The 12,550-nt window shown below is 50.9% G+C and overlaps 1 protein-coding gene across 3 annotated transcripts in view; it reads left to right on the top strand.

Annotated features, from left to right (window-relative positions):
• The window catches only part of NOL10 (nucleolar protein 10), a 58,333-nt gene extending 46,047 nt beyond the window's left edge, over positions 1 to 12,286 (top strand). For 2 of the 3 annotated variants that reach the window (XM_059660545.1, XM_059660546.1), the window contains 4 exons: positions 4,546 to 4,719; positions 4,961 to 5,208; positions 9,082 to 9,184; positions 11,427 to 12,286. In XM_059660545.1, coding sequence (XP_059516528.1) covers positions 4,546 to 4,719; positions 4,961 to 5,208; positions 9,082 to 9,184; positions 11,427 to 11,546 — 645 coding nt within the window. In that variant the 3' untranslated portion in view covers positions 11,547 to 12,286. The remainder of the gene's footprint in view (positions 1 to 4,545; positions 4,720 to 4,960; positions 5,209 to 9,081; positions 9,185 to 11,426) is intronic. The other variant, XR_009448040.1, reaches the window with a different exon arrangement.
• The last annotated feature ends 264 nt before the right edge of the window (positions 12,287 to 12,550 follow it).

The following is a 12,550-nucleotide window of genomic DNA, read 5'->3' on the forward strand; positions in this document are numbered from 1 at the left end:
TTGGCGGTTAATTTGCATATCGTGCTGGTTAGCCAATGGGAGGTGTAGCGAAGGTATGGTCAATTACCCTGTTTTTGTCTATTATTAGATAGGATGCTGTGGATGAATTCTAATTTTTTAAAGATATGTTTTTTTTTATTGATTTCAGAGAGGAAGGGAGAATGGAGAGAGAGAGAAACATCAGTGATGAGAGAGATCATTGATTGGCTGCCTCCTGTACACCCCACACTGGGGATCAAGTCTGCAACCTGGGCATATGCCTTGACCAGCAATCAAACCATGACCTCCTGGTTCATAGGTTGACACTCAACCACTGAGCCATGCCAGCTGGGCTATAATTAATCTTTTTATTGTTAATTGGTTTTTTGCACTAGCTAGATTTATTTATAATTGCAGAAGTAACCAATTTTTACTTAGAATTGGCATATAGGCGTGTGCATGCTTAACATTTAACTGTGTGAAAATAGACAAAGATCAGTCAGAAAATTGGGTGCTTTCTTTAGCCGGTATTGTTAAGATGGGGGGGCGGGGGCTTTTCTGATTTTGCAGCTGCATGAAGACTTCCTCCCCAGCGCTCTTTTCTCATCTGCTTAGCCAGGCGGGCAGGCACCCAAGCATGGTTAGTGCTAAGAGCTGAAAAGGTCGCTTCCTCTCAGGAGCCTGCGGGACCTGAATCTGGGTGAATGGCCTGATCCATGCAACTTTGGGCAACTGCGTTGAGCGCTCAGGTTTTTGTTGGCTTGTTTATTCTTTTTCTGTTCTCCATGTAGTTTTTAACAAGTAAGTGATCGGTGGGAAAAATCATGACTGCCTGTGCTTTTACATTTTTTTTGTCAAAATATGAATCGGATCATCCTGTAAGCAGCACCGGGCTGTGTACTGTTTCCCCTGCGAGTGTGAGGAAGAACTTAGGAATTCTTACCTTCACAAACAGCTGTTTCTCTCCAGCCACTGGACGCTGGAGCTGTCTCTGTAGCTGCCGCCTGGCTGAATTCTGCGAGGAAGCGCTGTTTGTAAAATGTGCCCCAGCTTTTTGGTGCCTGTGGACCCAGATCAGGCCCTGTTGTCAGAGTTCAGTTTCTGTTCAGAAGTGTTTAGAGTCTTCCAAAACCCGAGGCTGCTATTAAACACAGTTCGTATGATTTGTTGTTTAATAATGTTATCTAATTAAAATGAAGACTTTAAAAACCATCCCGGAACTAAAGACAGAATCCTTCATTATAATTGTAAAAAATACTTGAAAGAATTGTTAAATCCATCAGCAGTTCATTAGCCTTGCCTTTGAACTTGGCTCTTCAAACTCTCAAGAGCTGTAGCAGCTCTGATAACTCCGATTTGAGAGTCATGAGGTGCAGCTAGGTTCCACTTTGGCTCCAACCGAACTTGCATGGAGTCAGACAGTGAAATATGTTCCCAAATATTGCTCCCACTAACAACATAAAGTCTAGCGAGACCTTTACCGTCAGTTGATGTTGGACCTGCAGTGGAAAGTGACCCACCGCATAGCGTCACCTGGACCCTGGCCAAGCTCAGAGGTGCTGGCGTTAGTTCCATTAAAAACGCGTTCCTCTGTCCTTGCAGCAGCGGTGTGCTGAGCTCCCGGCGCACGCAGGAGCTGGGCAGGCCCGGCACCCAGGACCCGTTTGTTCTGTGAGGGTTTGAGGGTTAGGGTATCATTTTTTGCCTGTTGGCCTTTTCTGCCAGCTTTTTGCTGTTGCCAATAGGTCTCTAGGAACGTACTTCTCTTGGGTTCTGCAGCAGCTCAGTCAGTACAGCCAGGCACGACTTCTCTGGGCCAGTGTCTCCTGTGGCCTGGAGACCATGCGAGAGGCGTCCTCACAGCCTTGGCGGTTGGTCTGTACCGTTAAGAGTTTATATTGAACAGTTCATCTCTCTAGGGGAAAGGTATAATCGTGCATAGGCACGGGGTTGCATCAGATCAGTTCCAACATCCTAAGTATTATTTAAAAATCTTTTTTAGTACCAATTAAAAATCGTTGTTTTTATAGTAGTACACACATAGTTTAAAAACCCAATATTTCTCCAAGGTTTGTTAAAAATGTTGACTACTCCTCTTCTTTCCCCTCCCCCTCTTATCGTCCCTTCTCTCCCCTCCCCCATTTCCACCTCTCCTGAGATAAACCCTTTTTAGCTGATTATTTTGGTGTAAAACTCTGTGTCTCTTAGTGCTGCTTCTTGACTGTTAAATGCCAGGCGTTGTCTTCTCTTACCTGCCTCCCGCTAGCACCCTCTGCAGCTTTGGGTCAGTTGGTGTTGGGCATTTTTGTGGTTGTGACCATGCAGATGTTCTTCGCATCCAGTGGGAGTGCACTTCCTGACCACACTTCCTGCACAGCCCTTGTCCCCCTGGACTTGATAATGGACTTCTTGTTTGTTTTCTCTGTTGTCATCACTACTTAGCCCTCAATTCTTGGCCCATTGTCTCAGCGGCGTCTCAAGATATTTATGTGAAGATGAGTAGTTAGATTAGTTTTATTTTCCTGACCAGCCTCTTCTACGTCTTTCTGCCCTGCTCCATCTGGCCTGGGCATCCGGGAACCCTGCTCCGCCGCCGTCGTCCTGGGGATCCGCTCCCCCCTCCCCGCGGCGGGTGCAGAACTGTGGGGGCCGGGGACCCTGAGGGGGTGGCTTCCAGCCAGACGTGCGGCAGGCAGTCGGGGGGTGAAGAGATGTCGCACCTGCAGGTGCCGGACAACAACACGTGACCCTCGCTGCTGCTTTTCCTCAGGAAGTTCCTTAGGATTTTCTCCTCCAAAACAAGAGGGAGGCGGGAAAGGGCGCAGGGCTGGCTGCTGGGTGGCCCTTTCAGTCCTGAAACTTGGGTGCTCCCGCTGGGAAGTTTTCTTGGGGAAAAACCGAAGTGGTTTCTCCCTGCGGTGGTCCGTGGTCGTGTGTTCACACTCAGGAGTGAAGGGTAAAGAGCGGAACGGAGCATCCAGGCGGTGGCGGGCCCGTCGGCTCTGGGTGGTGGCCTGGCCAAGCTGTTCCATGGGGGAAGCTCCAAGACACTGTTTAGCCCAGGGGTGGGCAAACTTTTTGACTCAATGGGTTCTTAAACTGGACCGGAGGGCCGAAACAAAAGCATGGATGGAGTGTTTGTGTGAACTAATATAAATTCAGAGTAAACATCATTACATAAAAGGGTACGGTCTTTTTTTTCAATAGTTTTATTCATTTCAAACGGGCCGGATCTGGCCCGCGGGCCGTAGTTTGCCCACGGCTGGTTTATCCCCTTTATTTGTGGCCTTTCTCTTGGTCAGATTCTCCTGTTGGAGAATGACAGCCCAGCCACCAGCATTCCGAGAAGTGAGCACTAGAGTCTAGGGCTGCAGGGCGGGTGGCATCCCCTCCCTGCCAACCGCTTCCCCTGCCTGCAGGCCGCCCCCCAGCCCCTCCCTCCCTCCGGAGAAGTCTCTGCTGGAGAGCCCGGGACCTAGGCCTTCCTCTTGCTTCCAGAATCTCCTTTGCTGCCTCTGCACCCTGAAGGGCTGCTTCAGTGGGGAGGGTTTAGCGCGAGGATGCTTGTGCTGAAACCACCATCTTTTCTCAGAAGTCTGCATTAATTTCCCGCTGTCATAGCATTGGAATAATTAATTGGTTTTAAATGTCAAACATTCCTCAGATGTGTTACTATGTTGGGAAAACTATTAATGAGCACCCTACTCAAATCTGCAGATCTACTTCTTTGAGGTAGGGCTTAGATATAAACAATACCTACAGATGTTTTCCAAGGTGAAGAGCAAGTGTTTGGTGTACATACATGAGTATCTATAGGCGATCACTAGCCAGACACTTGTAAACTGCTGTGGAACATCACCCACTACATCTTATCCTGTGAACACAAACAGTTAGACGCGGCAAAGTCTCTGGGGAAGTATTTTCCCAGCTGGGTCGGAAGCGTTTTCATTTTATAATTGTCCCTCCAACTCCTGCTTGTTACAGGCAAAGCAATTTATTTGTTTTAGAGTAAGAAAAAATCTTAATCGTCTAGCACCATGTTCTTTTAAACATGTTTCTGTTTCTAGAAGGGATGGGAATACCGTTTCCCAGGAGCTCAGTTGGAGCAGTGACTCGCACACAGCACCCCGCCCCCCGGTTCATTCCTGACTGCTGCCCATGTGCTTCCTCTCCCGGTTTTGGGATGAAGTTAAAAGACTCACTTATTTATTTTTCCTCCTTTTTTTTCTTTCTTTTTTTTCACTATTTTTGATTCAGGATAGTAGCTATACTTAAGCCAGGTTTCAAAAACAGATTTTCTTGAAAATGTTAATGAAGAAAATTCTTTCTCGTGTATTAAGCATAAACTTAGTCAGAAAGGCTTGTTCTTAGCTCTTATGTATGATGGCCAAGTAATGCATGTCACCTATGAATCAGTTCTGAAAACTAATTCTAAAAAAATTGCATAAAATTTGGTAAGTGATGCCTTATGCAGCTTATTTATAGTTGAGTGAAACATTTTACAGCCATCTTTCTGGTCAGGTTTTATTCAGGTTTTAACTTTAAATGTTTACGTTCTTTTTACAGAGCCTTCCCAATATTCTCACCGACGATCGGTTTAAAGTTATGTTTGAGAACCCTGACTTCCAAGTAGACGAAGAGAGTGAAGAATTTAGGCTTTTGAATCCACTTGTTTCAAAAATTAGTGAAAAAAGGAAGAAGAAACTAAGACTCTTAGAGCAGCAAGAACATCCTGACAAGGTACCGTGCGGTTCATCACGTTGCCCCTGCCCCTGTAGGTGACGGTCTCTGATCCCCAGGGGCCGAGTGGGGTGGAGGTGTGACGTGTGTGACCTGCGGCTTAGGAGTGCATCGTGGTCGTTCCAGGCATTTTCCGATGCGCGCGCGGTCACGTACTCGATGGGCTAATGCTATTTAACAGAAATAATGGGCCGGTGTTTGGTTGGGGAGAGGAGCTGCTGCCGACTATTTTTATTTTCAGGAAGAGGAGGAAGAGCCGGAAGGAAGACCGAGCGATGCGGAAAGCTCTGAGAGCTCCGATGATGAAAAGGGCTGGGTCGAAGAGGTCAGGAAGCAGCGCCGGCTGCTGCAGCAGGAGGAGCGGGCGAAGCGGCAGGAGCGGCTCAGGGAGGACCAGCAGACGGTGCTCCGGCCCCAGTTCTATGAGATCAAAGCAGGCGAAGAGTTCAGGAGCTTCAGCGACTCTGCCGCCAAGCAGAAGCTGATGAAGTGAGTGCACGCCTCGCACCGCAGGCCTTGCTTTTCCTCAGGGCCCGCGGCCTCAGCGTGGCATCCCAGGCTTTGGGGTTACCGGAGGGGGGCATCGCCGGCCTCGGGGAGCACTGGTCTCATGATGATCCTGTTTCACAACTTCCTGAGGGGCAGTGCGCATGCGGTGAGAGGCAGGGGGAGCCTACCTGCTGGTAAATGTATTCCAGGACGTGTGTCTGCTGCAGAGCCACACTCCTGGGGCCCTTGTTTCTCCCCATCGGGGCCCCGAGATCACAGTCTTTGTCCAGTGGCCATTGAGCTCACATTCCTTGTCTCTTAACAACAAGGTATTGTAAAAAATTAGGGTTACGGTTATGTTTACCCCGTAGGTTGCATAAGTTGTGTCAAAGCCCCTGTCACATGGAATCCGACACCGCAGTCATCAATGTGGTGAAATCTCAGAGAGATTCCCAGTAGCCACTGTGCCCAGCACTGGAGAGCCAGGGAGGGTGTGTCAGCTAAAGTGAGGGATCAGGTCTGTCCCACCCTCCCCATGACGTGAATGCTTACGGAGTAAAGCAGCACACGCTTGCTGTAGAAAATAAAGACAAAAACAGAGGCGTCAAAGGTCCCCATTTCCCGGAAACCTTCCGTGAGAAAGTGCAGGGAGAAACTGGGCACCTGAGACCCGCTCGCCATGCGCCAGTCCCGGCTGGAAATGATGAAGCCTGAACCGGGGTGGAGAGGAACAGACAAACCCAGGGGCGGACTCTTCACCGTCTGAGAGCAAGGAAGATCGCGGCACACCCACATCCTCTTCGGTTCACCGGTTTCATGTCAAAGGAGGAAGGACAATGTTGAAGTGTCTGGCAGTATAAATAACACAGTGAAAAGCAGGCTTACGGCAGAAAGTATTAAGTCTTGGTGGGGCTTAGCACAAGTGACTCCATTTGGGGCCTGTTTGCTTATTTATTTTTAATTTGTTTTTGTTGATTTTAGAGAGAGGAAGGGAGAGGGAGAGATAGAAACATCAGTGATCAGAGAGAATCATTGATCAGCTGCCTCCTGCACACCCCACACTGGGGAGCGAGCCCACAACCCGGGCATGTATCCTGACCAGGAATTGGACTTGGACCTTCTGGTTCATAGATCGACATTCAACCACTGAGCCATGCTGGCCAGGCTTGTTTGTTTATTTTTGAAGAATTTCTTTAGAGTATATTACCTAGTGATGGAATTTCCTGGGTCAACAAAAGGGTGTGTGATGATAAGGCCAGATCACCCTCCCAAAAGTCTTAGACACTTTGCACTAGAGCGTTTCCCCCGCTTGCAACAACGTGGATTCTAGGAATCTTTCACAGACTTACCACACTGAACTGAGGAGTCAGAGTCCATGAGATAAGGGCTCTGACGCAACATATACAAGCTGAAAGCATTGAAATAGAGTTTTCAGTGACTTCCACTGTACATGTAAGCATCTGTCATAGTTATACTGTATTTAAAACAAGTACTTAAATTTTAAAACACTTAAAATTCACCGTTTATCTGTGGATCCCATTTCACCATTCTCTGTGATGTAGACTGTGGAGGGTGATGCCTTTATTTTGAGTTAATTTCGCCTTTCTAAATGCCAGACGATAGCACTGCCTTTATGAATGAATGTCTTCCACTCCTCGAGTCCATTTTCATGCAAAGTGATTTAAAATCTCTCAATTGAGCATTACTGTTAATCACAGTTTTAATTAAAGGAATATCAATGCGTGTATGCTGTAAAGCCTCCAACAAGTAAGTCGTTCCGCTGTCCTGGGCCTCTGATCAATATCTCATTCGATTTTCCTTTGTAATTCGTGCCCACTTTTCTCCTTTAATACAGCCCTACTGATAATTTAGTTTCCTCCTGTGCCTGCCCCATCCTGCCCTGAGTAATTCTTCTCACTTTCAACTTTCTGAAGCCTATCTCTGTCTTCTTGGCAACCCCCACAAATTTAAGGGGGTGATTGTCGATCTTGTGACAGTGAGATTTCCCCCCTGAAATGCTACCAGCTCCAGGGGAGCCCGCAGCCGCAGACGGAAGGCTGGGTGGGAGGCGGCGGGCGGTCAGCGCGCCGTTCCGTTCCAGGAGCCGGTTTCCGGGTCTGTCTGCTTCTCCCGTCGTCTCTGACGGCGCTCACACTGAGGCAGCAGCCCCGTCTGTACGCTGACTCGCAAAGGCTTTCATGTAGCAGGCCCCTCGCTCGGTCCTGTGTCTGATCTCCTGCCACGGCTCCCAGCGCCTGTCTCTCCACGCAGCCAGACAGGACAAGTCCCTGCAGGCGTGCACCGCAAGCACGTGGGGAGACGACCGGAGTGCATGTGCCTGCCGTGGGGGAACTAGGTCATTCTGGAAAGAGTAGTCATTTCCACCATTTACTTGAAAAGTCTTTTTCTTCCCAAATTAGTGTTTTCTGTGAGCCACCTTGTCTCAGTGGCTCCATAGTTACTCACCATCCCTGTTAACGTTGAAACTGGAGGGTTTATGGCTCTGAAAGGGACAGAGGAAATGACAGGTCGAGGAACCTGCTGAGGCTGCCAGTCCACACGCGAGGCGAGCCCGCTTGCTCTTCTCTTTTGAGCCACAATGAGCATCTTTGTAAAGAATTACTGTTTTTTCAAAAAAGCTAAAGTCAGTCGTAATTTCATGCCGTTTGTCATGTGGGAGCTTGTCCTCTAGAATCCTTACTGGACACGTTTCCCGAACAGAGCTTGGTAAATCAGGTGTGGTCTGCCACATGCCTGGGAACCACCCTGGAGTCCGCACCCTGGAGTCTGGGTCTTACACTTGAATCCTGTGTCGCCTGCGGCAGGCCACTTAACATCTTCCCTCCCTGCGGCCGTCTGTAAGGGCTGAGCGCTAGGAGGACGGCCGGCGGAGAGCTGCGAGGATGGACTTGGAGCTCCAGGTTACCGACAGAGAGCATGAGCTTGGTCTGGGGACTCCAGTTTCTGAAACTGTGAAACACCAGAAGACTCTCCAGCTAGAACAAGAAGTGAGAAATCAGGATAAACTCATCTCTACACTGGAATTACAGATTGAAGATCTCCAACAGATAAATCACGGCTTGGAAGAATACGTCAGGAAACTCCTGGAGAGTGAGGCGGTGGTAAGCAGTCAGACACTTTAACGAGCCACAGGGAGCATCTTTGTAAAGAACTGATTAAAATTGACCAACCAGCAGAGCAACTAGGAAAAGAGAAAAGTCCTGTGGCGGATGCCCTCAACAAGGACCTGAAGGAGCAGAGCATTTGAAGGACGCTTGGAAGCAGCTTGAGGGGTACGGGGTAGCTGCAGCTTCACCGGAGACTGCGGCACCTGCTCCCGGCAAGCACAGAGCGGCCGGCTTGGAAAACCTGAAGTGCAGCTGACCTGACTATGTCCGAGGGGCACTGAATCCACTTGCCAACAAAATAATACAATAGTATTGGAAGATACAATAAGAAAACTTTGCTTTTCTCTCTGTGGAAACGGACAGTTCGTGGTTCAGGCTGTTGCTATGGTGGGGGGTGAGTGGCCCCGGCTAAACTCGGGGGCGGGGGACCCGGAGGGTCAGCGTGTGCAGTCCTCTAAATACTCACATCCTAGCCCAGGCAGAAGGCCCACTCCACTCCATTACAGGCTTCAGAAACGGGACTCGGTAAGATAAGGAATAGGTGTCTCTAACAGCCGTTACCGTGTGTCGGGTGAGCATGTGGGATGGCCTCCACTCTTCCCACTGACTGTCGAATGAGTGCCATTTTCCGTCGTTGCCACATGTGTAAAAGGTTTACCCTCAGTGATCATTCCTAATTAAAGTTTGTTTCAAATGGTAAATTAAACAGTGCTAATTATTGTGCACTCTCTTAAATCTCTCACAGCAAAACCCTAGAAGATCGGCTGAAACTTGAAGCAAAAAATGGGACGCTGAATGTATCCGACACCACAGTTGGCAGCAAGCAGCTGACATTCACGTTAAAGAGGGTGAGTCCTTTTCTAATGCTCCTTCCTGACGCACTGACACCCGGCGTGCAGCGTGCCCGCGCCTCTCCTGTGGGGCACGCCTGTGGGCGTCCTCCCCGGGCCAGGGCCTGGAGGGCTGAGGGCACCTGCGCGCCTTCGGCAGAGCCGGGCGATTTCCCAGGGTCCTAGGGACCCGAGGTTGGCACTGCTGGTTTCTGGCCACTGAGACCCAAGAGTAGCCGTGTGGAGCAGGAGTCCTGGCACCCGAGGCCGTGGGGAAGGGTGGGTGAGGGAATGGTTTTATTTTTCCAACATTTTTTTCTTCTCATTCAGTAGATTTCCTTTAATAGATTTTGTTATCAAGTGGGAAAGAGTGTCAGAGATTCTACCTCTGGTTTTCAAAAAGTGAGATGTAGTTCAGATTCCTTCACATTCACCCTTTAAAGTACGCAGTTCAGAGTTGACGCTGTGTCATCGCCACCGTTAGCTGATTCTAGCACACCCTCATCACCCCAGAGGAAGCTTGTTTCCCCCCCCCGTTTTCCCGGCCCTGGCAGCCCGGTCTGTTCCTGCCTGTGGACTTGTCTGTTCGGACGTTTCCTATAAAGGGAGTCACACGGCGCTTCCTCTTGGCCGGCTGCGCTCACTCCCCAGCCTTCGGGGGAGCCACGCGGCAGCTGGATCGGAACTCCTTTCCTTTCAGGGCCGAGTAACACTTCATCGTGCGGAGAACATGTTGGTTTGTTCACCGTCTGTTGACGGACACTCAGGCTGTTCCCCTGTCCTGGCTGTTAGGAATAATGCTGCCGTGGGGCCTGGGCAGAAGGCTTTGCGTAGACCTGTTTTCATTTCCCTTGGGGGGTGTACCTAGGAGAGGAATTGGGACTCATCTCCTAACTTCCCGGGGAGCTGCCAGGCTGTTCTCCAGGGTGGCGGCCCGTTTCCACGCCCAGCAGCCTTGTGCAGAGGGCCCAGGTCTCCTCACCCTCCCCTGCACGTGTGCTGTCGTCTCTCCCATAGTCGCCCTGGCGGGCGGAAGTCGTGTCTGTTGTCGTTTTAATGGCTGTCAGCGTAGAGCATCTGTGTATGTACCTACTGGCCATTTGTGTATTTTCTTTGAAGAAATGTCTGTTCAGATCCTCCACCCACTTACCTCTGATTCTTCGTGGTTCTCTGGAGGCATCAGGCTTGCCGTATGATAAGAACGTTTTTTAGTTGGCATTCCTCAGCTCACATACATATAATCAAAAGCAAAAAAAACGGCAAACTTTTTCCTCATGACAAGAACTCCTAGGGTTTACTCCCAACAACTCCCATATACGTCCCGCGGTCCCGCGTCCTGCTCAGTCCTGCAGCGGTGAGCCTAGGTTGATTGTACCTACCGACCCCTTCCTGCAGCGCCCCTCCCTGCACCCCCAGGGGGAGAGCGGTTCAGGTCACGCTGCCCCTTTTAGAGCACACACGGCTCAGAGGCAAGTGGCACCCTAGGTGTGTTTCCAACTCGAGGAACTCGTGTCCCTGGCAGCGTTTCTCAGTCACTGCGGTCCTGCCGGCTCAGAAAGCGCCTGTGACGCCCCGGGCAGGGCTGTGAACCGCTCGGCGCTCACGGCAGCGGGGACTCGGGGCGAGGAGCGCAGCCGCTTGGAGCGGAGGAGCCAGCTCGGCCGAGTGATGAGCGTTGGACGGCGCCTTCAGCGGCCAGCGGGGCGGGCTGTCTGCCAGAGGTTTCGCTGTTCCCTGGGAGCAGGTCGCTGGCTTTTGAGGGCAGTTTCGGTTTTGAAAACAGCCAGAAATCCTTTGGAGCCAGCGCTGGTGCCGGCGTGCTTCGTGGTGGGCGGGTTCAATGCGCTGTATGCACAGGAGTCTTTTTGTTCTGCTTTGAAGACGGTGTGAATGGCCGGTGGTTCCGGCTTGTAAACAGAAGAGTAGACGGTGGGCTCTGAGCGGTGCTGTCTCCTGGAGGTGGCTCTTCCCCGAGGGACCGTCCCTTTCGGGCGTCCGGCTGCGCTGTGCGGGGCTATCAGGGCGCCTGTCCCGCCGGGGGGGGGGGTGTGTTTCCTGTGTGACAGGGACAGTGGGCCTTGTCCTGCTGCTGCAGCCAGGGCCGCGTTTGTCAGGGCGGAGTCTGGTGCCAGACCATGTGGCCTGGGCGGCTGGGCTGGGCTGGGATGTGAGTGGTGGCCGTGCTGTGGACATTCCGGTGGTGACCACGGGGGTGTGGGCATTTTCTTTCTCTTCCCTCTCATTTAATTTTCTCCTTTAGTCTGAGCAGCAGAAGAAGCAGCAGGAGGCCGAGAAAATGCACCGACAGGAGAGGAAAGCGCTGCGTCGCCCGGCCGGCCATCTCAAGTCCAGGCGCAAGCGAGGGCGGCCCTTTCCCTGAGAGGACGGACCGCACGGACTCGGGAGCTCCGTCCTCCGCTGGTCATCGGGAGCACGCGGTGTCCACTGGCGCCTCCAGGGTCAAGACGAGCAACTTGTCCCGACGCCTCCTGGGTCAGAGCGGCGTCCCCAGGGCGCAAACGGTGTGCTCCTCCCCCTGAAGATCGTCCTTTTCCGGTTTTCATCAAGTGGACCAGGTGGTTGGTTTTTCACCTTGTGACACGTGAGCCATGACCTGGGGGTCCTGTGCTGACAATGAAGGCTGAGCATGTCCCCAAGCTTCCTCTCACAGGCCGCCTCTCACAGTGGACCACCTGGAGCACGCGTGGCTCAGCTCCTGTGCAGCCTTGGTCGTGTGTGTGTGTGTGCGCGCTCATGTGTGTATGTGTGTGCATGTGTACGTGTGTGTGTGAGCTCATGTGTGTTTGTGTGTGTGCATGTGTACGTGTGTGTGTGTGAGTGAGCTCGTGTGTAGTATGTGTGTGTGCATGTGTGTGTGTAAGTATGCTGGTAGGTGTGCTGCTGGTCTATATATCAGTTTGGGATTTTAAAAAAAATATTTTTATACCAAGAGAATATGAAGTAATGGTAATGACCTAAAACAAGAAATGAAAGCTACTGGGTGTTCTTTTATACTCAGCTCAAGATTACATTCAGACTTTTTTATGTTTCTCACCTGCATAGAGAGAAACTGGCTGGAGAAAACATTTATAAAAATAAAAATAAATACACGTATTTGAACAGCTTCTTTAAAAAGACCTTTCCTTGCGCTCATTTGAAAATTGACTTTGGTTTCCTTAGTTTCTCGGGTGGTAGTGTGATTCTGTGCCACTGGAGCGGCACCTGGGGAGCAGGCGATAGCCTCTGACTGGGAAGCTGCAGGCTGTCCACTGTCCGTTAGCATAACAGGCCCGGCCCCCATTCAGCCGGCCGGTGTCTCTGCCTCCTTCTTGCCGCCTCCGTCTGGTCCCGCTCAGACCTCCCCTCTCTCTTTCCGGTCCGGTC

The sequence above is a fragment of the Myotis daubentonii genome, chromosome 12 (assembly GCF_963259705.1).
Source record: "Myotis daubentonii chromosome 12, mMyoDau2.1, whole genome shotgun sequence".
NCBI lineage: Eukaryota > Metazoa > Chordata > Mammalia > Chiroptera > Vespertilionidae > Myotis > Myotis daubentonii.